Source organism: Heloderma suspectum, chromosome 2, assembly GCF_057233095.1.
Source record: "Heloderma suspectum isolate Gila_16-S chromosome 2, 16-S_ref, whole genome shotgun sequence".
Lineage (NCBI taxonomy): Eukaryota > Metazoa > Chordata > Lepidosauria > Squamata > Helodermatidae > Heloderma > Heloderma suspectum.
Window position 1 is genome coordinate 380,808,038 of NC_139459.1, and position 27,706 is coordinate 380,835,743.

A 27,706-nucleotide genomic window follows, 5' to 3' on the forward strand; every position below is an offset into this window, starting at 1 on the left:
GCCGAGCAGAAGGGGAGTTCTGTACTACACCACAAGCACAGTCATCCCAGCCTGCCCGGGATCTCAGCCCAAGCTCTCCGTGGCACATGAGATATTATATGTGCCAGGTTTTGTCCAGGCATAGTGCTAGAAGTTACATCATGTTATGTTTGATTCTGATGTTTAGGTCATCGGTCTCAAAGTCAATCTCCAGTAAAACCAGTCTGAACCAGAATGAATCACTATGTTTATGATAATTATGAGGGGAAGTGTCACTTCTGCAACTTCATGAACTCTCCGTGTGGCTCAGGATGCAGGTGTCAAGCTGGAGAAAAACATGTTTACGAGAAGTCACAGATGTGGCTCCATCTTCTGACAAGTGTCAGTGATGGGGGGAAGGTGAGTTTGGCCTGACCTTTCTTAATGAAATATGTACAGAAGAGCCAGGAGCGAGAAAACAATTTTTGATGAATACCCATGGTCAGGAACATGTGTGTCTCCAGATATTATTGGGCTGAAAGCCCTCGATGCCATAGCCAATGGTGATGGATGATAGGAGTTGCAGTCCAAGAACACCAGGAAGGCCACACCTTCCCCATCCCTGATGTAAGTGGATGTGCACACAACTTGGGACACTTTCCCAGCCCTGCTCCCTTCCCGGATGCTCCCAGTTGTACCTCTGTGCCTTGATAAAACAGGTTTGCCAGCAATAAAAGACACCTGACGATATAACTAAACTCTCCCCCTCTGACGGCCTTCCCCAACCTGGGACCTCCAGGCATGTTGGACTATAACTCCCATAATTCTCAGTGACCACATTGGCAGGGAATTATGGGAGCTGCAGTCAAACACACCTGGAAGCTACCCAGTTAGGGAAGGCAGTGCTATGAGTATTACCAGTGAGCTCACCAAAATGTGTGTGATCTTGTTTGGGGAAGAAGTAAATCAGAGCTGAAACAGTCCGAGTAGCACAATTCAGGGCCACCCACCGAAATCTCTTACTGCCGGTAACTAAGCCTTAGGAGAAGCATTCCAAGCTTTTAGAAGGAGAGAGAAATACGCAAAAGCCAGGAAACCTCCAAATGATCAGCTTGTTAGGGAAAGGCAACATGGCTACCTCATTACGATATAATTCCCATCAGGATTGGGACCCCAGGTTGGCTGGATTTGGTCCATGGCCCTGAAGTTCAACACCCCTCCTATGGGCATTGTGGGAAAGTAAAAAGGGCAGCTAGAGCCAACTGCCAAGTGCTGCAACCACAGCCAGGTAAAGCCACCAGCAGAGGACACTTCAGACCACTCCAACCTGGAGCCAGCCCTGGCCTATTCTGATGAGATCCCTCCCCCAAAAAACCACCATCAAATCACAGATAATTTCTGTCTCCATGGACTGAACCATAAACTTATCCAGCATCTCCAGCACTGTCATGGCACAGAAACATGGATCCCAGGCATGGATCCTTGGAATCTTTATAAATCCCCAAACCATTATCAAATCATACATCACCTCTGTGTCCACGGATATGCTTCTGTGATTTGGTGGTGGTTTGTTAGCATCCCATTATTACCTCATGTGGTTCTTGATGCTTGTGTTTTTGTTTTTGAACTCAAAGGCAACCTTTGGGGAGATCCCCTTAAACTTTGGCAAGAACAAGAATAAGTCACTGAATCTGATCATTCTAAGGGAAGGAAACATCTGTTCTGCAACTTCTTCAATTCCATGTGACTCCAAGTACACATGTATGGATGGAGGAAAAGATGTTTGTGCAAAGTCACTGGAGCTCCACCATACCCTAGTTAGGGGGGCAGCCATTGGACAATTGAGCTCGGCCAGGCCTTTGCCAGAGAAACACCATCGTGAGAGGCACACAACTTCAAGCACTTGTGGCCTGTCCTGCATCAACACATGAAACGTCCTTCTACTGAGTGGAGTCACCGTGCACCAATATTGTCTGTTACAAGAGAAAACAGTTCCATAACATCTCAGGCTGAGAAATGATGGCAAAGTGGGTTCGTAGTTCCCAGGTCCTTATCTGTGGAAAACTTAGAAAGCGAGCTCAATCAGTAAACTTAATTTAGTTAGCCCCTGAGAAAAATCAGTCTGTCATAGACTGTAGTAAATAAACATGTTGAAACCATTATTTTAAACGTAGTGTTCATAATGAAAAATGTGCTTCCAGTTTCTCATTCAGTTCTGATTTGATTGGCTTTAACTTTATGAAATATTTCTATGTCACCTTTCCATCCTACAAACCTGCAAGGAGGCTATCAACAAACATTAAGCAAACAAACATCCGTCTCCACCCTTTCCTTCTCTCTCTCTGTCTCTCTCTCTCTCTCTCTGCCTTCCTCCATTGCTAGGACCACATGGTGTGCTTACGCTCTCTCTCCTGCCAGTGTTGTAGGAATAGACCGATCACGCTCTTATTTCAGACTGTAAGCTGTACCTGCATGTTATGCAAGAATTGTTGTTGTTGTTCAGTCATTCAGTCATGTCCGACTCTTCATGACCCCATGGACCATAGCATGCCAGGCCTTCCTGTCCTGCGCTCTCTCCCGGAGTTTGCTCAAGTTCATATCCATTGCACTGGTGATACTATATAGCCATCTCATCCTCTGCCCTCCCCTTCTCCTTTTGCCTTCAGTCTTTCCCAGCATCAGGGTCTTTTCCAGAGAGTTTTCTCTTCGCATTAGGTGGCCAAAATATTTGAGCTTCAGCTTCAGGATCTGTCCTTCCAATGAGCACTCAGGGTTGATTTCCTTTAGGATTGACTGATTGGACCTCCTTGCAGTCCAGGGGACTCGTAAGAGTCTTCTCCAACACCACAGTTCGAAAGCATCAATTCTTCGGCGCTCAGCCTTCCTTATAGTCCAGCTCTCACAGCCATACATTACTACTGGGAAAACCATAGCTTTGATTGATTTTATGCAAGAATACACATGAGTAAAGCTGTTTTTCGTTCTTAAATAAAGACGACTTTAGTCTCTATTCATTCTTGGCTGTTTGCATGCAAGTGGGAGTAGTAAGCTGCCAATCAAATCCCCCCCCCCCCAGCAGCACCACTAGCGAGCTCATCCAAGGGGTCCTTGATCTTGCTGAGTTCATGGAGAGTTTGGGAGAACTTAAACGATGCATCAGGTGACATCACTGCTCATCCCAGACTCATTCCCTGCACAGACTGCAATTTCCGAAGCATGATACTCCCAAACATAAAGCAGCACCTGAGTTGGTGGATTGCACCCCTAGCTATAAAGAAGCATTTCTTTATCCTCTACATCATTGACCCAACTCATGGTTCACCAGCTATGGCTATTCCTGGACCAGGATCACCCAGCAACACTAGTCCATGCTTTGTTAACCTCCTGATTGAACTACAGGCACTTCCTAAAAGCTTGCCATGATGGGGTGTGATGGATGGTTAGCAGGCTGCCCGATGGAAGGGAAGGCACTGCAGACTCCAGTAAAAGTTGGCAATCACAGACGTGGCTCCTTTTAAGAGATCCTTGACGGAGCTAAGGCAGGGAAGTGACAGCAAAGTGATGGTGACCCAATAGGCCTGCAGGTCACGTACACAAGGTCAGATCTAGCCAAACCAATCTAATCAGAACTGCAAAAGTTCAATTGCCTTAGAACAGGAGTCCCAAACCATGACAAAATCAATGACCATGCGTAAGACCAGGAAGTTTTCGACATTGCAAAAACAACACTATCTTTGAATAGCTGCAGGCTCATCATATTCTTTGAGCACTTATCTCAAATCGCCATCTTTCAGAACTGAGATGGCTCGGCCAATGAATTGTCCCAACCCCACTGTTTCAGCCTGTTAGGTTCTTTTCGCAACACAGGCCGAGACCCACTGCAACCTTTTCTTCTTGAATGGACACATTTTTCCTTCACCCACTAAGATGCAGGAATTTCAAGGTGCCCCAAAATTGAGCTTCAAGTCTCTCCTGTTTTCAGGACATTCTTGTAGAAATTGTAGCCTGATTCCACCATCCCAGGTTAGGATAAACAGCTCTGAAACTTTCTTTCCTCACCAGTCTGACAAGCTTACCCTGAACCTTTCATCTTCTCACCCAATAATGTCATGGATGCCCCATTAGCTTGTCCCTGACCTCCTTTGGCTCAGACATAGGGATGGCGGAGAAATCCACCACAGACTCCAGTGAGGAGGGATTCTTTACAATACGGCCCCCCGGATTCCATGGTGGAACAGACTGCTCCCCCCCGCCCCCCAACGAAGCTCAGTCATGATGGACCCTATCGGTCATATTCGTTCTGCAGCCATCCGCTGCCAGGCTGCAGACACAAATGACGTCCCTGCCCTTGGCCATGATAGGCTATGTAAATATTTATGTAGCCTATCTTGGCTAAGGGCAGGGATGCAAATGGCATAGTGGATGCCATTTGCATCCCTGCTCTTTCATGATTGGCTATGTAAATTTTTTCATAGCCTATCATGGCCAAGGGCAGGGACGCAAATCCGCTACACCAGATGCCATTTGCATGGCAGGGGACGGAAGTCCGGCTGCAGATGGACCCGGCCGGCAGCTCCACGGACTTGCCGTGGAGCGGAACCGGCCAGGGAGGATTCCCGGAGGAGGGACAGATTGCCTTCCCCCCCCGCGGACCCCTTCAGCGGACTGGTAAGTGGGTTTTTTACACCCCTACTCAAAAGCCAAAATGAGCCTGGAGGATCCCTACAGGTCTGTGGCCTATTTTACAAATTGGAGCCTTCAGGTTCATCCACCAAGAGAATTCAGCTAATTTCCCCCAAATGCCCACAGTCCTGTTTTCTCTTCACCCGTTGAGAGTTTGGCATGTTTTATGTATGGTCTGCTTGTTTTGATGTCTGCATCCTCGGACAAATTAATTTCCCCCATTAATGTGTAGATTTGCAATTCGTGAGTGTGTTTAATAAACAATGAGTGTGTTTCATTGAAGGCCTCCCTCTATTCTTGGATCTAACTGCAACCCACGACAAAGTCACAGGCCCTGCATTTGTTCCATAGTACTTTTGTGTCTATCAGAACATGTGATTCTTATCCAGACTGAAATGGGGATAGATTTTTTTTTCCATTTCTAGCTATGATAACATCCCATCTTTAGTTCTCATCATGAGATGCTCCTTTTTATTCAGGTCAGGCCTCAGTACAATGATGTAGCACTTGGGAAGAAAGAGGCAGCACAGCAACCCAACAATGGAGGCCAAAATAGAGAAGACCTGCACGGCTACCATGGATTTCCCCTTCGTGCTCAGGTAGGAGGGCACAAAGGACACCCAGACACTGCAAAAGATGAGCATGCTGAAAGTAATTAACTTGACCTCATTGAAGGCCCCAGGCAGCTTCCTGGCTAGGAAAGCCACCGTGAAACAGATGGCAGCCAGGAAGCCCATGTAGCCAAGGGCAGTATAAAACATTGCGACAGATCCTTCATTGCATTGCAGGATGATCTGTCCAGCCTGGGAATGAATGTCGGACTCTGGGAAGGGTGGAGAGATACCCAGCCAGATGGAGCAGATGACAACTTGGATGCTGGAACAAGAAATTACAGTGGAGTTGGCAAGACCCTTCCCCAGACATTTCTTCACCTTGTTCCCTGGCTTTGTGGCCAGGAAGACCAGCACCACAGTGATCGTTTTGGCCAACACAGATGCGACAGCCACTGAGAAGATGATGCTGAAGGCTGTTTGTCGGAGAAGGCAAGTCACTTTCCTTGGGCGGCCAATGAACAGAATGGAGGACCAAGAGGAAAGCAGGAGGGAGAGGAGGAGAATGTAGGAGAGGTTCCGGTTGTTGGCTTTGACTATTGGTGTGTCTAGGTATTTAATGAGGGTTCCTAACACAAAGGCGGTGATTAAAGACAAGAATACTGCAAAGGAAGCCAGGATGATCCCCAATAGTTCTCCATAGGAGAGGAAGGTCATCTCCTTGGGGATACATTCATCACGGGCCTTGTTTGGATGCCGCTTTTCTGGACATCTGCTGCAGTGGTCTGCATCTGAAAAAAAAGAGGGTGACTGTAGCATCATTAACACTGGTCGTACATCCAGAAATGCCCTCACCCTGGGGCCAGCTTGTCTGGCTGAAAGGGGGCCATTGCGGGCGGGTGGGGTGACAAGACGTAGGGGCCTCCGATTGGTGCACCCCAGTGGCACCACCATGCAGGGAGGGGCAGGCTGAACTGCCTTAAACTCAGCTCCCCCTCCCAATCTCAGCTCTCTGACTCAACGCAGCTAGAGAGAGCTACAGTTCTGCCTGGAAACGACGAGGAAGACTTGCCTGCTGAAGACCAGATTCGTCGTCATTCCAGCTACCAGCCTCCTTGGATGCAGCGTGCTATTTATGCAGCGCACCCAAAAAAGCTTTGCTCTGGTGTTGCCAGCGTTTGCAGGACTGCTGGCGTCGGTGGCGGCACACGCTAGGGCGCGGTGCCTGTCGCCGCTGGCGCTTGCTGACCCCTGTGGGTCCTGGTGCTTGAGGTGGTGGCACGCCCACCCCCTCCTCCTCTTCGCTTCCCGAGGTTCGCTCGGCGCACCTGCCACAGCTTCAGGTTGCCGGCGCTCGCGGCAGTGGCTCACGTGCGTGGGCACCGGAGTAAGCCTGAGCTAGCTGCCTCGGCGGGTGTGCCGGCAGCGCACGCCTAGGTGCGTCGCTCGCGGTTCTACTCCCTGCGGGCTGCTGGCGCTGACGGCGGCCGAGCGTTTGCCCGCCTACCCACCCACCCACCTATTTGCCTACTTCGGCTGCCGTGGTCCCCTTACGCCGCCCGGCCCGGGGTTTTGCACGTGCTGTACGCCACCTCTCATAGCTGGCTTACCGTGCCAGTGGGAGTGCCGGCATTATGGCAGGGGCGCGAGCTTCTGAGCAGCGCCGGTGAGCGCCGGCTTTTGTGGCGGTGCACGCTAGGAAGTGGCGCCTGTCGCCGCCGGTGTTTGCTGCTCCCTGGGGGCCCTGGTGCATGCGGCAGCAGCGCGTCCGCCCCCCTCTTTCTCCTCGCCCGCCGTCTGCCCGGCGCACCTGCTGCGGCTCTGGGTTTGCCGGTGCTCGCAGAAGCGGCGGCGCACGGGTGCCACCCCTTGGTCGGCGCTTGCTGCCTTGGCAGGCCCGCCGGCAGGTGGGCCGGCTGTGCATTCCCAGGTACGGCGCTCAGCGGTCTGCTCCCCTGCAGGGGTGCTGGCGTTGGCGGCGCCCGCCCACTGGCCCACCTGCCCACTGACCCGCCGGCCAGCCACTTGACTGCCTACTGCCCTACCTCCCTCCCTAAATTGTTTGCCTCTTTTGGCTTTTTTGGCCTTGGGGATCACCGGCGCTCGTCGTGGTGTGCGTGCGTTGCATGCCGCCCCTCCTAGCCTGGTTTGCCATGCGTCGAGATCATCGGCGTTTGTGGCAGCGGTGTGCGCTCGTGCGTGGCGCCAGTGACCACCGGCGCTTACCAGCCTTTGTGGCGCTGGCGCTCACGGCGGCGGCATTTTGGCCCCCCCCGCTTCCTTGCTCACCGGTGGGCGGGCAGGCCCAGGCGCAGAACTCATTGGTGCCGGCTCTCACTGCCTCCCGGCGGCAGTGCGTGCCCCCCAATAAATAAATAAATAAATAAATGGGCAGCTGCGGCTCCCTGTTGTGCGCCTGCCTCGGCTCCCGGGTCGCGGGCGCTCTCAGCCGGGTGTGCCCGCGCACAGGTGGGGCTCAGTGGCCGTGGGCCCTGGCCGCGCCTCTTGGGCACTGATCCTTGTAGCGGGCGGGAACTGCCCCCCCTTCCTCTTCTTAGCATAGTTACAAAAAAAAACAACAACAGCAAAGCAGCACGTCAGTCTCATAAACTGAGGGTCCCAAGTTTGGTCCTCAGAGAGAGCAGTGCCTTGACTCTCTAGCCGCTGCCGACCGCAGGGGGTGCCCCTCCGGCCTAAGCAGTTACGGCAGCACTCCCCTCCTCCTGGGGGAGCTGCCGGTTGACAGGGGAGCCCAGTGAGTTGCTTACTGGAACCTCCTGCTGTGGGCCCTGACCCCTGCCTCATTTACCCCTAGGGGTGGTGGTTGGAGTGTTGGACTGGGTACTGGGACCCGGGCCCTCGCTTCTTTCTTGCCAATATCGTGCCAAGCTTAACTCACTTTGGCATCACGCCCCCCAGGTAAGGCCAAGGGGGATAGGAAGGGAGGGGTAGGGCTCCGCCTCCCCTCCCCAAGAGACCACTGCCAAGGCCCGATCCTGAGTTTGATGAGGAAGCAGACCCGGTACTGGCATCAATTCTTGCTCATCCGGAAGCTGCTGAGCATTCCTCAGGGATCCCCCAACCTCCCCCAGCCAGGCCTAGGAAACCCTTGACGGTCCAGCCCAAATGAACGCAACAAACAGACTCAGCATTCACTACTTCTTTCTATTTCAGCTGGCCTGGACACTGTTTAAGCATCCACCTCCTCTTCCTGGCTCTTCCGGATGGCTCACCGCCCTCGGTGGAGCTCCTCCGTTCTGCAGCCTCCTCTTCCCCGAGCGCAAGCAACAACATCCATTTTTTCCAGTTGGGGATCAGAGCACGCCCACACTGGATTGGCTGCCCTGGATATGGGTAAGATGGCTGCACTTCACCTCACTTGTCCAGACGGGCGACCTTCAGGGCCTTGGGGTTGCTGCATTGGCTTACCTCCCTGGGGCAGCTGTCCCTCCCAAGGTCATCTCCCTATATGACGCCTGGGCCACCTGCGGCTCCATCAGTCACACCCCACCGTAGCCCCAGCTGCTTAACTCAGCGTCTTACAGGGTTCTGCTAGGTTAATTCAGGATCCCTCGCCCTGCCGCCGCCCGCTCGGGCATCCATGTAAGTGGCATATCGGATCCATACACTAATCTGGCGAGTGGCGATGCCACCGGGGCTACTCCTTCTTGTAATGGCTTTCACCTGAGGAGGTGTGTGACTGGCTTATGTCGAGGCCTTCCACAGGAGGGCCACCATTGACCCTTCTCTGCACAGGGACCTGTTGGACCAGGACCTTTCGCTCCAATTTTGACTCCTTCCCAGCCGTGTTTCGGCAACAGATCTGGCAGTGGCCACATTCCCCAGGCTGTCTCCCGCACTGGCCCTCGGCCCGGCGGGTCTGCTGTTTCAGCACCACTGTCTGTGCTGAGAATACAGCCCCAAGGGTGCATACTCCCAGAACACGTCCTTTTTTGTTGTAAGTGCTCCCTTGTAACAGTCAGCACTTGTGCACCTCTTGTACAGTGCCCGGGGATGGTAGGGTCCCCCTTGGTAAGGCCGAGGCAGTAGGAAGCCCAGGGGCAGGCTACTGCTCCCTCTGGAGGGCCCATGCCCGGTTAGTTTGGTGCCGCTACTCCGGCTTTAAGATGCTACCCAACAGGGGGAACGCATTTTAACTTGGAACATGGTTTCATGCTGGGTCCTAGGACCCCTCCCCCCTTTCTCTAGGTCAACATAGGCCATCCTTTCCTCGTAAGCAACATTTCTCCTCATCAGGCGTCGTCAGGTTCATGAGAGCTTAATAAGGCAGTACTGGCAGAAGGGTTATAGCCCCCCCCTCTTTTTCCACACCCTGATATCAACCCTAGGGATTTCCCTTCTCAAAATAGTGCCAGGGAAATCCTCTAGGGAGTTATCCTGATTCATAACCTCCCTTACCCGAGAGCCAGTCGGTTAATCACAAGTTCACTGATCATCTATGCTCAATGCGATACACCTCGTCGATGGGGCAGTTGTCTTGGTTGGCGATCCCAGCCACAAGGCCCTTATGGGCATATGCTACATGGAGTCCAAAGTTGGTGGTCAATGTTCTGACCTAACGCAAGTATTGCTTCCCTTTCCTGTTACTGGTATCCCTTATCTCTCAAAAGGCTGAGGGCCTGTCTCCCACATCAACATTCGGTGAAGCCAATCTGACACCCTTAGGCATTATTCTCACCTCCCTCAGGACAACTTTCAGGTCCTTTAGGCACAGCTCCAAGCAGTTATACATCTTCCTAGTGTTTCCCTTGGGGGGCCATGCAAGATATTGTAGGGCATCTTCTTTTCTCAGTTAGGGTAGCGGCCCCTAGGCGTGCCTTCTCGCACTGGCTCAATTTGGGGCAGTGCAGGAACTGTGGCTGCCACACCATCAAACCAGGGTCACTTCTGCTGTGCGCACATATCCATGGGCATGGCTTCAACTTAGTAAGGCTTTAATGGCACCTCCTTCCGGAGGCGTGAGCTGCTCCTCAAAGCCAGTCTGCGGATTCACGCGGTTCCGCCGCTATCCCAGGGGGTTTCAGACTCTTAGAGCAGGTCCAATCGTGCTGTGGGTAGCAGCCTGTAGAGGGAGGCATGCCACCACCAGACACATTTTGGATGATCTCATAGCCAAGTCAGTAACCCCCCTTCAGTATGACGACATGACCACATTATTCATTCTCTGTCCTCCTGAAATTGGAGGGTCATGTCATGGGCCAGTGTGTTCACACTCCAGTGTCGGTTTTACAACATCTGGTTCTGAGTCCACCATGTGCCGGGTTAGGCAAACCCAGTTGTTGATGCTTTGTCATGAAATTAGGTCAACGACTTCCGGGCCTTAGCCCTGCGGGTGCTCCATTCCCAGATCCCATCCTTGCAATACTATGAGAGACTGGGACACTGAAGCCAGGCATGCCATCCTGCATTCCATAGCTCTCAGTACTAGGGATGGGGGAGAATTTCTCCCTGAAACTTCGGGGGGCTGAGTGCCAACGCATTCGGTCCTCCGAAGGTTGTTTGGGGAGAAATTCTCCCCCCCCTGCCCCCCGCCTCCCCCCCCCCGGGATGGGACTTACCTTTCACGAATGTCCCTCCCGGCGGCGGGTCCCGGCGGCGGTTCGGCAGGTCTTCGTCAGGGGCGGGGGCGGCACCCGGTCTTTCGACCAGCTGCCGCCGCCGCCATTACAAGAAAAGTAAAAAAAAACCAACGCCCCTGTGATAGGCTACATAACAATTAACGTAGCCTATCACGGCTAGATTTGCAAAGTCAGCCGTGATAGGCTACATTAACCATCACATAGCCTATCACAGGTGACTTTGAAAAAAAAAAAAAAAGCATGTACGGCTAATGGCGGCCCCCATAGGGAGCCGCCATTCGCGTTCTTTATTTGGTTCCTGTACTCTACATAAAGATTTACGTAGACTACGGCAAAAATAAGGGCAACGCTATTTGCGTTGCCCTTATTTTCGCCGTAGTCTATGTAAATCTTTACATAGACTACAAGGACCAAATAAGGAACGCGAATGGCGGCTCCCTATGGGGGCCGCCATTTGCGTATGCGCTTTTTTTTTTTTAAAGGCACCCGTGATAGGCTACGTGACGATTAACATAGCCTATCACAGCTGACTTTGCAGATCTAGCTGTGATAGGCTACGTTAATCGTTACGTAGCCTATCACAGGGGCATTGTTTTTTTTTTACTTTTCTTGTAATGGCGGCGGCGGCAGCCTGTCGAAAGACCGGGTGCCTCCCCCGCCCCTGACGAAGACCTGCTGAACCGCAGCCAGGACCCGCCGCCGGGAGGGACATTCGTGAAAGGTAAGTCCCATCCCGGGGGGGGGGAGGTGGGGGGCAGGGGAGACGGGGTGCTTTTTTTTTCTTTTTCTTTTGAAGTTCGCGGCCGGGGAGACGGGGTGCTTCTCCCCGGACTGAATTTCGGCCGGGCGAGGCGGGAAGCCTCCCCCCCGGCCTGAATTTCGGCCGGGCAAGGCGGGAAGCCTCCCCCCCTGGCCTGAACTTCGGGGGGAGCAGCGAAGTGCCTCCCCCCCACCGCCAAGCAAGCTGCGAGACCAGGTAAGTGACTTTCGTGCATCCCTACTCAGTACAGGAGCTGCCTACGACAGAACAGGTAGGGTGTGCCTGTGCATTAGGCAAAGCTTCAGCGATAGGATTCACGGAGCTTACCTATAAACCATTGGCTGCAATTCTGCACCTCCTTAAGGAACTACAGACTATCTGGGACCATAAGTCATAAGCTGGCCATTCAGCCTCCCAGCCCACAACGGTGGGATTCACTGACTCCATGTCAGATTTTAGGGTGCGGTGCACAATATTAGGTTGGGCACAGATGTCACCTGCTTTAGTGAATTTAGCCACCCTCTCTCCCCAGATACCCCCTTTCAGGCTCCGGGGGTAATGGCCCTCCAGTTGCGCTTTCCAATAAGACGTTTCCCAGTTCCACGCAGCAGCCTTAATGGCCTTCTTCAAGCCCCCTTAGGAATTCAGGGTTAATCAGGGCTCCCAAGTCTGACTTGTCCCGGAGGGCCTTGATATACTTCAAGGTACAGGTCTGTCCCAGTGTAACTCACTTACGCATTTGGTGATCAAACTGATCAGTATGGCAAGGGCTCGGCAGTGGCCCACAGCCAAACGCAAGTCAATGGGTTATGCCCATCGGGACCTTTTGGGTTTTTATGGAATGCCGCAGGTCTGAGGAGGGGCCTCCATTTTATCACTTCAACAGCTTACTCTTGACATAAGGGCAATTTGGGCAGTTTCTACATTAGCTCTACCCTGCTAGGCCTAGATAACTGTAGTTCAGAACCACTGTTGTTACATTGAAGCAGTCTCCATAGTGGCCACTGGAGGTTTCTCTCACAGGCACGTTATGGCAGTTTGAAAACGGGGCTTCACAGCATTCCGGCCCGTGCTCGTGAGTTGTCTGCTGCTTCCTGACAAAATTTTCGCTTTGCTTGCCCTAATGTGCTTATTCCTTAGACCAACAGACTAGTCACACGCCGGAATGGGTGCTCTTACATGGGCATGTTTTGATGTCTTGTGCTGCACGAAGGGCTTGTATGTCTTCTTTGGACTTCAGCTTCGGTCGTCCTGACACATTAAGATCCACTGGCTTCACAGATGAGGCATACGGTGGGAGCCCCCTCCTCACTCTGTTTCACCGAAGTTGGTCAGTCTTCCTCCGCAGGTCCAGGTGCTGCACATTGAGAGGAATGACTTCGGCTGTAAGCCAGGCGAGGACCTGATCGAAAAGGCCTTGGTTGAGGTGCAGGTGGTCTGGCATACCTGGCTGGAAGTAGCCTATTACAGCCCTCACTGCTCCCATGGATCAATGGGAAGGAATGGAATGATATTGCCAGTGGCAGGGCATGTCCAAATGTGCACAGAGAAATGGCTTATGGCCTATGCGAATAAGGTGATGGATGCACCACCCGCCAGGGAATTCTGTGGACATGGAGGGAGCGTTACAGGAAGGACGGTGTCCACCTGTCCCATGTAGTGAATAACATATTTCTGTCTGATCTGCAAAGGGGCCTGCGGGAAGTTCTTCTGCGCAGGTGGGGGGAGTTTCACAAGCTCTAGGCTTGTGACTCCTGTGGCGGCTAGGACGGGCAAAAACAGGAAAGTAGGGATGGTGTGCATGCAGAGCCACCTTATGGTGACAGGTGACACCTGAGGCCCCCTAAATGGGTTGTGCGGCTTGGCAGGGGGATAAGGGTTGCCTGGGAGACCAACCCTACTCACTCACCCAGGTGTTGTGCAGCACCAGGTCGGGGGTGACACCGGAAGGTCTACCTCCCCCAGAAGGGGCAGACCGGAGGGGTGGCGAGATCACCGCCACTCCTCAGGCTGGGTGTGTTTTCGCCCAAGAAGTGCCAGCTAGCCGCTGACACAGTTAGATGCCCGTCTTAGTTACCCTTTTGCAGGTATTTAATAAATGTGGCCCACTTTTCAACCCAAGCTTGTTGTCTGCGTCTTCTTTAACCCATCTCCGCTCACAACTGTCTGTATTCTTGTAACAGCCCATCAGGACTCACTGGGTCAAGTCCTCCTCCTTCTCTTGCTAGAAACACCCGGCAAAGAGGCAGGAGGGAGCTGTGTGTGAGTATCCAGTTAACATGGAGCACTGCCTGTGGAGGGCCCAAGATGATGAGGGAAGCATGCCACAGCTGTGGGAGAAAAGGGACGCCTCAGTGGCAACAGCTGGGACTCCTCAAGCTGCTACTATCAGGCACTGAGAGGGAGCAGGAACAGGAGGATGGTGGGGAGAGCAAAGAAAGGGAAGGTGGGCTGGTCAAAGGGGCTCGCCAGAAGGCAGACCAGGACTGCCAAGGCAGATGCTGCAGGAGTGCCTCACCTGCAAACACTACCCAGGCCTTCCTTCGCTGGGAGACCTGGACATTCCCAATTGTCAGGTACAGGAACATCTCAGCATATCACAGCCTGGGCTTAGCATCTCTCTCTGGGGTGCATGAAGAGTTCTACCTGTGGTAAGTGCCCTGGTTCAGAGATTCTTTCCAATAGCCAGATTTCTCCTAAAACCAGCTACCATCTAGGGTTTAATCCTTCACTCTCCATATGGGTAATACAGAATTCTGTTTCTTAAGAAACACTCTCTCAGACAAGATCTGTCTTGTTTCTTTACCACAAAAGTAATAACGGTACTAAATTCAAGCACTCGTGCATGCATAAATTCAAACACATGAAATCTCCATCATCTTTGAGCAAACTACCTCAAAGTGGGCTAGATGAAACAACGATCTGGTGGATCCACAGTTGGCTACACAATCGAACAAAAGAGTGCTTATCAATGGGACCTTCTCAAACTGCATATCAAGGTAGACAGAGCTCCTCCCACAACTTTGGCAGTTAGGGAAGTTTGGCATGTAATGTCATGTCAATTTCAGTTTGATCCATTTTCCCATGCTAAATTGAATTAATGGGGAAATCCGTAGGGCTGGCGGAGAATTTCTCCACGAATCTTCGGGATGCCGAGTGCCGACGCATTCGGCCCCCTGAAAGTGTTGGGGAAATTCTCCGCCGGCCCCCTGCCCCCCCCTTGATGGGACTTACCGTGGCCAAATGTCCCTCTCAGCGGCTGGTCCTGGCGGCGGTTCGGCAGCAGTTCGTTGGGGGCAAGGGCGGCGGCCGGTCTCCTGACCGGCTGCCACCGCCACCATTACAAAACAAAAAAGTAAAGAAACAAAACAAAACACCTGTGATAGGCTACATGACGATTTACGTAGCCTATTACGGCCAGATTTCCAAAGTCAGCCATGATAGGCTACGTAAATCGTCACGTAGCCTATCACGGGTGACTTTGGGAAAAAAAAAAAGCATGTACGTAAATGGCGGCGGCCCATGGGCACCGCCATTTGCGTTCCTTATTTTGGCACGTCTAGTCTACGTAAATATTTACGTAGACTACGGCGAAAATAAGGGCAACACAAATAGCGTGCCCTTATTTTCCCCGTAGTCTATGTAAATCTTTATGCAGACTAGACGTGCCAAAATAAGGAACACAAATGGTGGCGCCCATGGGCCGCCGCCATTTGCGTACACGCTTTTTTTTCCCCCCAACGTCACCCGTGATGGGCTACATGACGATTAACGTAGCCTATCACGGGTGACTTTGGAAATCTAGCCGTGATAGGCTACGTTAATCGTTACGTAGCCTATCACGGGGTTTGTGTGTGTTTTTTTCACTTTTTCTTTCATGGCCGGGGAGACGGGGCGCTTCTCCCCGGCCTGAATTTCTGCTGGGCGAGGCGGGGCGCCTCCCCCCCCGGCCTGAATTTCAGCTGGGTGAGGCAGGGCGCCTCCCCCCCGGCCTGAACTTCGGGTAGAGAAGCGAAGCGCCTCCCCCCCACCGCGAAGCAAGCTGCGGGACAAGGTAATTCCCTTTTGTACATCCCTAGAAATCCAGATTTAAGGACTGGCAAGAAAATGTTTTTATGGCGGACCTGGACTGAAAAGATGATCTTTACTTAAGATCAGTTAGTGTGGACTGATTATGAATTTTTCGTATTTTCAACCCTGCGAGTTCAATTTGATTTGTTGGCTTCAGTGGAATGGCAGGACTTGCAATTGAAACATTTGCTAGTATCTAGATTTGGTCCTGCTGCTCTTACTTCTTCGGAGTCTCCTTCACTATTGGAAACACTTACAGAAGCTGATCAGATGTATCGACCTACGATTCATGTTTATAAACATTTATTATCAATGAATCAATATGACGCAAGTGGTTTGTAGCAGGAATGGAACAGGGAATTGGAACGTCCTATTTTGCTTAATCAATGCACTGCCGTTTTGGCTTCGGTATTGAACATTTCCATGGATCTTCAGTGACGCCCTATTCAGCAAAAGCTCTTGTTTCAGCTCTATTGGATGACTCAACATCTTTTTAATTATGGCTTGTCAAATTTGGCTAATTGTCAGAGGTGTAATGCAGTCAATGCTTCTTTTATTCATATGTTTTGAAAATGCCCAATGGCCAACTCCTTTGGGAGGAAGTTATTGTACAGATAAATTTTGTATTGGAAAGCAATTCGATATTTATTTATTTATTTATTACTGATGTAAATATTCTTTTAAACTACTTACCTGCTTCTTGGAATGTACCACATGGTCAACTTATTGATCACCTATCTGTTCTCATTAGGTCTTATGGTAGAGGTGTGCACAGCTACCCCCTCCCCCCCACCTGCTTCAGAGGCCACTTCGGATTTGGCCCTGATCTGCTTTGGATGGCTTCAGACCTGATCCGATGTACTTCAGACTCCAGATCTGAAGTAAGATTCAGTAATCTGAATTACATTTTTCCAATGACTTGTGCTGGAAAACAGAAATGGCCTTAATTTTTTTTTTATTTCATGATAAACACATGAAATTTGGAGACCAGGCATCACCAATGAAGATGATTAATCCTGCCAATTTTCAGCCAGTTAGGTCCAGTGAAATCTGTGCTTGTTGTTGTTCAGTCATCCAGTCGTGTCCGACTCTTTGTGACCCCATGGACCATAGCACGCCAGGCCTTCCTGTCCTCCACTCTCTCCCGGAGTTTGCTCAAGTTCATATTCACTGTATCGGTGATGCTATCTAGCCATTTCATCCTCTGCCGTCCCCTTCTCCTTTTGCCTTCAGTCTTTCCCAGCATCAGGGTCTTTTCCAGGGAGTCTTCTCTTTGCATTAGGTGGCCAAAATATCTGAGCTTCACCTTCAGTATCTGTCCTTCCAATGAGCACTCAGGGTTGATTTCCTTTAGGATTGACTGATTTGACCTCCTTGCAGTCCAGGGGACTCATAAGAGTCTTCTCCAGCACCACAGTTTGAAAGCATCGATTCTTCAGCGCTCAGCCTTCCTTATAGTCCAGCTCTCACAGCCATACATTACTACTGTGGTAGGCACAGGTAAAATTTTCTTTTTTCAAGAAAATCTGTCAAAGCAAAAAGCTCTCATTTTTCAGTGCTTCCAAATCAGTAAATGGAATTTGAGGACGTGGTAGCCCCTATGGAGGGACTGAAACTGCCCAATCTCAGATGGTTAGGTCCAGTGGCTTTTGTGCTAGCCATGCATAAAATTTCCTGTTCTCAAGAACTAAAGCAAAAGGTATCAAGACCTGACAAACCACAGAGGGAATTAGAGTTGCGAACCAAAAGGTTAAGGTGACAATTAGGAAGTCACTATCCCTAACCTCTGGTGTAGGTTCTTTGAAGTGCAAAACAATCCCCCCATCTCCTAGTACTTTCCTTTTGTCTGTCCTGAATCTGCCACTATTCGGCTTCACTGGATGACCTGACACTCTTTAAAGGAAGAAAAGTTAACCCTCTCTTTGGCTGCAAGACACATTCCCTGGGAATAAGTCACACTGAACTCAGTGGAGCTTATCTCGGCACTGCTCCATTTTCTCTACTCCATCTAAGCCTCCCCCTTTTTGGCCTTTCTTCTAAATTAAATAGCCCAAACATTGAAGCCTTTGCTTATAAAGGAGTTTTTACACCCCCTGAAGATTTTGGCTAAGCCATAGCCACCAGCAGTACCAGCCAGCCACCACTCAGGTGGGGACGTTCAAGGCTGGCACAGTCCTCCTGGCAGTGGAGGAACCAGGCAGGACAGGCTAAGAAGAGTGTCTTGCCTATTCAGAGTTGATTTACTGCACTGAGGGCAGCAAGGTAGGCAGGAAAAGAGATACAGAGATGCTAGAGCAATCCCCTGAGGGCAGTCAGACTTGAGTTGCTGCTCTGAATGCACAGAGATACACACACACACACACACACACACACACACACTGCCCTTCCTGACTGAAATAAAGACAAAAAGCCAGCCAAAATAAGAGGGCTGGTCCCTGACCCGAGGGCTTGAGGGTAGGGTATCCAAGCAGGATCAGGTTGACCTTGAGGAAGACCAGCTACTCCACCAACTTAGCATCCAAGCAGGAGCAGTGGGGTGTCACAATGTCTCCCACCATTGAAAACACCCTCTCACTTGGGACGCTGGTCAGTGGGCAGCTGAGTCACTCCATGGCCACCTTAGCCAGATCCAGCCAATCCTGACTGTGGGATGACCTCCTTCCACCTCTTCCTACTCCTCCTCCAGCACCTGCCCCAGGCTCTTTGCCTGTGCCTCCTTCACTTGCCCCACCAGAATTTCCTTATCAAGACAGCCCTGACTATTAGGTAGGGATGTACGAAAGTCACTTACCTTTTCGCGGATGTGATTCGTGGTGGGATGGGAGGTGCTCCGTCTCTCCCCACAGAATCCTCGATGGGGGAGAGGCGATCCGGTCCTCACCCCCCCCCCCGGAATCCTGCCCAGCTGGCTCAGCTCCGCAGCGGCTCCGCGGAGCAGCCGACCAGGACCGTCCATAGCAGGAGTTCCGGCTGTGGATGGGCTGCTGCAGACGCAAATATATAAAGCCAGGCTGCCGTGAGAGGCGCTCTCTCAGGTATCCTGGTCCCAAGATGCTTAGGGCATTGTACACTCATACAAATACCTTAAACCTGGCCCGATAGCGAATAGGCACCCATGACTACAACACTTCTGCATTTGGATGCCTCTCTGATTTCATACTCCATCTGAAGATCACCCTGAGCATTTTGGTCAGGGGGACAATAACATGTCCCCAGTCCTGAATTACTTTTGGAACCTGGTATTGTCACTCACTGTGATTCCATGGAGGATGACCCTTGTAAGGGTTCTCCTTTGCTTTGCTTTATGCCCTCATTATGCAAAACACCTTGGAGAGCGCCTTTAGAGCTCTGACTGGTTCTGATTGAAACCCAGAGTGGATCCCTGTGCCACTGACATTGGAGCCACCAGCCTCCACTGTATTAGGGACTTAGAACGCAGTCCTATGGACTGCGCTGTCACCACTCGGAAGCCACCAAAGCTTCCTATGCCCTGCCAGGCTGAAGCGAGCAGGGCAGGAGGGGGGCAGAGGTTGTCAGGATTCCTTTAGCCTCCACTATATTTCAATGCCAAGAACAAACACAGATGAGAGGCTTCAGTCTACAGCTTTTAATGCATTACTTCACAGGGTCATACAGATGCAAATTCTCAGTGACTCTCAGTCTACAAAGGAATGCCTTCAGGGCATTCAAAAGGAAGTTATGAGAGTTACCTGCCATTTGAAGAGGAAGGAGGTCTCACTCACCTAACGTAAGTGGGGGGAGAGGTCCCTCTGTCTCATGAGGCCTCTGAGCACAGCTTTTCACACAAGGCCAATCGAGCAGACCGTCAAAGTTCCGCCCCTGCGTTCTCTCTCTTTGCTCTGCACCTGTGTCTGGCATCGATTAGATCAGACTCCCCAAACCCCGCCTCCTTCTGTTCGCTGTCACTCATGGGGGGGGTGTAGAGGGACCCTCATCCTCAGCCAGCTGGATGTTTGTAACCTGAGAAGCTGGCCCAGTCATGTCTAGACTAGCCTGGGAAAACACCTCCCCGTGTCTGGTGGTTCTCCTTCAGAATCTGAACTGCTATCCCACTCCCTGTGCTCAGAAACACCCCTGACAGAGGTAATCTTTGCCTCCCTGTCCTCTGATGTCCTCTATTTTCACTAAATGGGCTTTTCAGGCCATCTAGTGAGGACACTTCAGAGGGGGAGGGAAGTAGGCTGGAGGATGCTCAGGATAAATCGTATCCTGGCTGCTCTGGTCTCCTTCCCTCCCTGCCCAGCACTCCTTTCCTCCTCTTCTGAGGTCGCTTTTCCAACCTTGGAGAAGGAGCTGGTACGGTACTTTCCACACCAGCTGCAAAGGGGCAGGAAGTGGTTCTCTGATGCCCCCTTCTGAGGTTGGAGAGTGATCTCCAACCTCAGAGGGCTTTTCCAACCTGTCCTATGATCCCTGAAACACAAACCCAGGGACCATAGGATTGCTCCGTCCTTTGATGTAGGAGCATTAGTTGCTCCAAGCTTAAAAGCACACAACCACATGTATGTATGTATGGATGTATGTATTTATTAAATTTCTTAATCGCCCATCTGGCTGGTCACCCAGCCACTCTGTACAAAGTATATAATAAAACAGTTTAAAACATTAAAATTCTACAATAAAAACATTTTCTAAAATACCCTAACCCACCCCAAATGCCTGCCTGAACAACCACTTTTTTAATGCATGGCAGAAGCTCATTAAAGAGGGGGCATGGCAGAGATCCCTAGGGAGGGTGTTCCACAGAGTGGGGGCCACCACAGAGAAGGCCCTCTCCCTCGTCCCCATCAGTCTAGCTGTCCTGGCTGATGGGACAGTGACAAGGCCATCTGAGGCTGATCTTGTTAAGCGGCCTGTCTGGTGTTGCTGGAGGCGCTCCTTAAGATAGGCTGGGCCTGAACCATATTGGGTTTGAAAGGTCAAAACCAACACCTTGAATTTGGCACAGAAAACAACTGGTAACCAGTGCAACTCCTTCAGCACTGGAGTGATGTGATCTCACCGGCAGCTGCCTTTAATCACGCGAGCTGCCGTGTTCTGTACCAGCTGCAGCTTCCGAACCATCTTCAAGGGTAACCCCATGTACAGCACATTACAGTAGTCTAAACGAAAGGAGATCAGGACATGTACTACCGATGGGAGCAGATGGTTGGGAAGGAAGGGGTGCAACCGCCATATCAGATGGAGTTGATACAGTGCTGTTGGGCTCACAGCTGACACCTGAGCCTCCATGGACAGCTGGGAGTCCAAAATGACACCCAGGCTGCAGACCTGGTCTTTCAAGGGTAGCCGTACCCCATTCAACACCAGGTCAACATCCCCCAGCCTCCTTTTGTCTCCCACCAAAAGTACCTTGGTCTTGTCAGGGTTCAGTTTATTCCTCCCCATCCAGCCACTCACCGTCTCCAGATATTTAGACAGGGATTCTACGGCCAACCTTGGTGAAGATTTGAATGAGAGGTACAGCTGCGTGTCATCTGCATATTGATGACACCACACCACAGACCTCCTGATGATAGCCCCCAGCGGCTTCACATAGATGTTAAATAGCATCAGGGAGAGGATGAAACCCTGTGGCACCCCACAAGTGAGTGGCCATGGGTCCGGAACCTCCTCTCCCAGTGCTACCCTATGATACATGCTGGAGAGGAAGGACTGGAACCACCGCAATATGGTGTCTCCAATGCCCAACCCCTCCATGGGGTCCAGGAAGATACCATGGTCAACGATATCAAAAGCTGCTGAGAGGTCGAGGAGAACAAGGAAGGAGCATTCACCCCTATCCAGAGCCCTCCTCATATCATCCACCAAGGCGAACAAGGCTGTTTCTGCCCCATGCCCAAGCCTGAAGCCTGACTGAAATGGGTGTAGATAATTGGCTTCTTCTAAGTGTGCCTTTAACTTCATCGCCACCACCCACTCAATCACCTTGCCCCAAAATGGCAGATTAGAAACTGGGCAAATGTTGTTCAGAACTTGGGGATCCAAGGAGGGCTTCTTTAAGAGTGGTCTTATCACTGCTTCCTTGAGGGCTGATGGCATCACTCCCTCCTCAAGGGAGGTGTTCACCACCACCCTGATCCCCTCACCATATTAGAAGACAGCTTCAAACGGGGCTGTGGGGCTGGCTAATAAGCTGAAATGGAGGGAGGTTGTGCCTACTGAGATTCTTCAGTGCTCCTGTTTAGGGTTGGCTGGATCCTGCAGGGGAGAATTGCCATGTTTGTGACTGTGACATATGGAGGAGTACCCTATAGAAGTCACTGTGTGGATCCAAACTTTTCCTAAAAGGTGTCCCCAACCAGTTGTGTCTGACTCTAGGGTGCGGTGCTCATCCCCATTTCTAAGCCGAAGACCCAGCACTGTCCGAAGACGCTTCCGTGGTCATGTGGCCGGCATGACTGAACACCGAGGTGCACGGAATGCTGTTACCTTTCCCACGAAAGCGGTACCTATTTATCTACTTGCAATTTCTTGCTTTCAAACTGCTAGGTTGGCAGAAGCTGGGACTGAAGACGGGAGCTCACTCCGTCACGCGGCACTCGGGTCTCGAACTGCTGTCCTGCCGACCTTCCAGTCTGCAGTTCAGTGTCTTAACCACTAAGCCACCGCGGCCCCAAACTTTTCCTAGGACTCCCCAAAACACAAGCTTCCACCATCGGCTGATTTAGGAAAGAAAGCAGTAGGACTCTACTCTTTATATCCTTAGCCCATGGGGTGAGATACACTAATCTTCAGATCCACCCAGACCAAGACATAGGTATTTAAAATAATAAACATGTATTCATTCATTCATTCACTGAACAGGTCAACATTCAGAATGACTCTGCAAGTAGGACCAGAACTACCGAAAGAGCCTGCCCTCAACCCCTAACTCACAGAGTCAGTCCAGAACATTGCCATGGTCAATAGTATCAAACGCCGCTGAGAAATTTTTATTGTAACCCCCTTGGGGAGGTGATAAAAACATCACAAAATAAATGGAACCCATTCCCATCTTCTTTGAGTCAGCACCCGGAATCCACCCAGACCAAGTCTGCCCTAAACAAGACACAGCTGCAGCAAGGAGAAGCCCATTTCTGGAGGAAACCTTTACAGTTCCAGATGGCTCAAGGAAGTGAGCCAAGACACAAGCTGCCAGGGAAGAAAGACCAATGAACCCATGGGCCCAGCTTCCCCTGCATTTGGAAGGGCTTGCAAAGACCTGTGTTGGGACAAGGGATGTCAGAAAATTCTGCCGTGGACTCAAATGAGGCTGGATTCCAGAGAATCTGACCACCGGATTCTGCACCGGAATGGCATCACTTACCTCCAGCTCCAGAGGATTTCCTGAGGAGTGGCTCTCCAGGAGGCAAAATGCTCATGGTGGCTGCCATTAGCCTATCACTGGGACAAATACAGACAAATGCCTGCCAGTTGTGTCTCCTGCCTCTGCATTTCTCAATTGGAGGGAGAAGAGGGTAAAATGCCTCCCTGCAGCGAAGGAGACACATCTGATCCCCCACCCCACCAAGAGCAGAAGCAATGTCCTCTGTTGTTTCAGAGCACCTATTAATTCAATGGGGTTCACCCAAGGGTTGCGGACGTACAGGGTGATCTTATGTCTACTCAGAAGTAAGTCCCATTGAGTTCAATATGGCTAACTCCCAAATAAGAAAGTGCCCAGGATTGGGGCCAGTAGAAAACGGTACTGCAGAAGCTAAGCTACCAGGAGAAGGGGGCATAAGGGAGCACGTGTAAAGGCACTCAGTTGTGATCCTGCATTTAAAACAGAAGCAGAATAACCCATTTTAAATGCAGCAGTTTAGGCTGGTGGAAAATCCATATATTTTACTTCAGTAAGTGGAGACAGATGTGCTCTGTGATTGGATACTGGTTTTGTGGGTCTCCCCTTTAAAAATCATATGAAATTGTGAGGATCCCCTTTTTGAATTTATGTACCCTTGTTTTACCCAGCACCTCCAAACACATGAGCTCCCTGGGTGGATGGGGGTGTCTTTTTTTCAGCCAAGCAGGAGAAAGCCTTCAAAGTTTGGATTTCACTGGCTATTTAAGGCACAACCCTATGCACATTTTGACCAGAAAAAAGTCCTACAACTCACAGCATTAACCAGCCAGCCATGCAGTTGTAGAACTTTTTTCTGTCTAAACTTGCATAGGAGTGTGCCGTTCATGAAATTCATGTGGCAGGGCTTGGAATCTTTTAAGATTTTTTTTAAGCAGTTGCTTTAGGCACTACTGCTTGGGTGGGAAAGCAGTGCCTGTCACCTCCAAATCAGAAGCCAATTTGCTGTCAATGGGATTTCCCTCCCTCCTTGAACAGAGGCAGACACAGGCCAATCTCGGGAGTTTGCAAACGGCCAACCAGAAAATGTGGACTGCATTCAACACACTTTCTGAAATCACTGCACATGATGGGATGAAAGATCCCTAACAAGCTATGAAAAAGAAACGGAACGGATTTCATAACGTTCGTACATCACTAAGTGGAGGTGGAATTCTTCCACCTCTCTAACTCTGATAAGATGCCATCGATAGTTTTCAGGAAGAGATGCTCCGTTCTATTCAGATCTGGCCTCAATACAATAATGTAGCACTTGGGAAGAAAGATGCAGCACAGTAACCCAGCACTTGAGGACAAGATAGAGAAGACCTGCACGGCCACCATGTATTTCCCCTTCGTGCTCAGGTAGGTGGGCACAAAGGAGACCCAAACAGAGCAAAAGACTAGCATACTGAAGGTGATCAACTTTGCTTCATTGAAGGCCCCAGGCAGATTTCTAGCTAGGAAAGCCACCATCAAGCAGGTGGCAGCCAGGAAGCCCATGTAGCCAAGAGCAGTATAAAACATGGCGACAGACCCTTCATTGAATTCCAGGGTAATCTGCCCAGGCTGGGAGTGCACGTCAGAGTCAGGGAAGGGTGGAGAGATGCCCAGCCAGATGGAGCAGATGACGACTTGGACACTGGAACAAGAAATTACAATGGAGTTGGCAAGACTCTTCCCCAGCCATCTCTTCACCTTGTTCCCTGGCTTTGTGGACAGAAACGCCAGCACCATGGTGATAGTTTTGGATAACACAGAAGGGATGCAAACTGAGAAGATGATGCTGAAGGCTGTTTGTCGGAAAAGGCAGGTCACTTTCCTTGGACGCCCAATGAACAGGAAGGAGGACCAAAAGGAAAGCAAAAGGGAGACAAGGAGAATGTAGGAGAGGTTCCGGTTGTTGGCTTTGACTATTGGTGTTTCTGAGTATTTAATGAAGATTCCTAACACAGAGGATGTGATTAAAAACAAGAATAGTGCAAAGGAAGCCAAGATTATCCCCAAAGGTTCTCCATAGGAGAGGAAGGTGATATCCTTGGGGACACATTGATCATGGGCCTTGTTTGGATGTTGATCTTCTGGACACTTGGTGCAATGGTCTGCATCTGAGAAGAAGGAGTGAAGTCAGCGTCATTAATATCAGTCATACATCCAGAACCTGTGGTGTTCTATTCCATTTGGAAGAGAGATGGGAAAATGGAAAAGGTCAGGAAACAACAATGTGTAATAGAGGAGAGAGAGAGAGAGAGAGAAAGAACTTCCCTGATAGAGGACGTGCTTTCTGATCAGTAGGTTCCACCCATGGCCTCATCGCCAAAAAATAATCTCTGGTCATTGGGGCAGGAAACCTGGATCTGAGAGATGTAACTGAGCTGATGCCAGCCTGTGTAAAATAGTAAATACTGAGCTTCAGGGATTTTTTGGTTGACTTGGAATAAAAGTAGCATCCTGTGTTGTTCAAATATGAATTAGCAAATGTGATAAGCCAAACATTGTTCAGGAGAGTCTCTGTGTTATCCTAATTTTATTTTCACCATATCCCGGTGGGGTATGTTAGGCTAAGTGATAGCAATGACTAATTCCAATGAACTCCCCTTAAGATTCCTATGCATGGTAGGAATCCTTCATAAAGTCTTCTTATCTTACACATTCATAGGAGATATTCTTAAATGGTTTTAAATGAATAGAAGAGAGAATTAAAACAGTGTAGTAGAAAGTATTAGGCTGATGAAAATATTTGCCCAAGAGAAGGCCCACACCTCTGAGGTCACCCACCTTCTTGAATGGAGATTGTCCCTCCCGCACATGGAGCACAAGCATAGCAGCAAGGTGGCTTTCCTTCCTGAATCTCTTTGGCATATCCGGGGCGGCAGCTCTTGACACACCTGGAACGAGGCATGGTCTAGCAATACAGAGAAGCAGCACAAAGAAAAAAGATGTATTTTTCTCTCTGGAAATTAATCATAGAGTTTTGAAAGGGCCCCACAGACTCTGTAGTCCTAGTGTCTCGAAATGACCTCAGGCCTTTGTTTTCATGTCTGCCTGGGGTGTGGGGAATTTTTTTTTCTATTTTTGCACAACACCATGGCAGGGAAAACTTTGTTTGTTTGTTTGTTTGTTTGATTCAACCGTCATATCCCACCTTTTCTATACATGTGTTCAAGACACTGTATAGAAAGATGCAAGCAATAATATCAAAGTAAACTCAAATACAGTCCTAGAATAACAGAACTTACAAACAGCAGCAATAAAACAGCACCCATGAAACTAGTTCCTATGCCATCGTAATCCCTATATTACATGTATAACAGCTTTGTTTGCTACTGCTTCGAAACATATTTTTTGCAGTCGCTCTGAAAGCTATTGCAGTTAACTGTGCAGGTGATATATTAACTTGAATTATGGTTTCTGTTGTTATTGCATCATGTCTTAAGCTCTGTTGTTTGTAATGGCTTTTAGTCATATGCAATAAAATGTTTGTGTGAGAGTGAGTGAACAGCCATCAAACAAAGCAATGAAGAGCAGCAGTAAAACATGTCAATACATCCGGACTTTGATTATTCACAAGATGAAGGGCAGAAAGATTATTTGTAGAAATGTTTACGTTCCTCCAGCAGAGCTGTCATTATGGAATAATCGAGTCAGTCTTCTGGAAACTATCTTATTATGCTACCCTGGCACTGATCTTCTCATATGTGGATATTTTAATCCTCATATAGTTGTAGGATTCAAATCTAAAGGCAGTCACATTTCCATGTACATGGAGGATATTTTTCCACTGGGCTGTTGCTCATTGGATGAGACCTGAAACTCTAGTGGTCAGGAACTACTGAAGATTTTCTATAAACATCCATTAATGGGTGTACGTGGAACTTAACTTGATAAATCTGATGGATACTTTACATTTTTGAGCTCTAGAGGTGGGAGTGTGGTAAACTAATGCCTACTAAATTATTGTCCCATGTGGCAAAGCTTCAAACTAAGGAGCAAACTGAGAGTGATCACTTGCCATGAATCTTATCTCTGTTAAACCAAGTGTGGAATAAACCCCACCCAGAACGGGGCATCTTGGGTGGTTTGAGAATGGGACCAAGGAGACTCAAATAGTCTGAGGTTTGGGGACTAGAAACCCATCAACTTCTAAATAACCTACATCTTATCCAGCTTAGAGCATTACAAAAAACAAATAAACAAAAAAACACAATGGAGACATTGGAAACGTTTAGATTAGTATTAGAAATAGCTTGAACCCTTATTTGGTTAAAAACGTTCAGACCAAGAAACAGCTTTATTTCTGAAGCCTCCTGGTTTGACCATGAGTGTAGGAAAGTGAGGAAAGAACTAGTTTGGTTTTGTAATATCTTGCCTTCTTTTTAAACCTAACAAGCAGTTTGGGCTATTACTACAAAGCAATGTCTATATAAAAATCTTCGAAAAACAAAGAAGTCGAAATACTCTAAGAACAAGAACTGGGATTGGCTTGTCTCCAGAAAAAAGAACACATTTTTGGGGAGATGGTTTCATCAGGGCTCAGAGAAGTACGAATTATCTCTGAAGCCCAAATTTCCCCTCTTGTATGGGTTGATCCTTTTCAAGTCATCTTTGGTGAGTTAGAAGAGGTGAGATCTCATGTAGAGGAGAAGCTACAAACTTTGAAAGATACTCCACAATCGACCCCTGTAACAACCAAAGAAACCAAGTGGTTTCTGACCAGTGGTAAAGCCCCAGGTGAGGA

At 49.8% G+C, this 27,706-nt stretch overlaps 1 protein-coding gene across 1 annotated transcript; it reads right to left on the minus strand.

Moving 5' to 3' along the window:
• Positions 1–24,126: 24,126 nt before the first annotated feature.
• Positions 24,127–25,274, minus strand: LOC146356360 (vomeronasal type-2 receptor 26-like). The gene is made up of 2 exons (XM_084840177.1): positions 25,271–25,274; positions 24,127–25,076 (listed from the first exon to the last, which is right to left on the minus strand). The coding sequence occupies exons 1-2, from the start codon at positions 25,272–25,274 to the stop codon at positions 24,127–24,129; spliced, it is 954 nt and encodes a 317-aa protein (XP_084696303.1).
• Between the last annotated feature and the right edge of the window lie 2,432 nt (positions 25,275–27,706).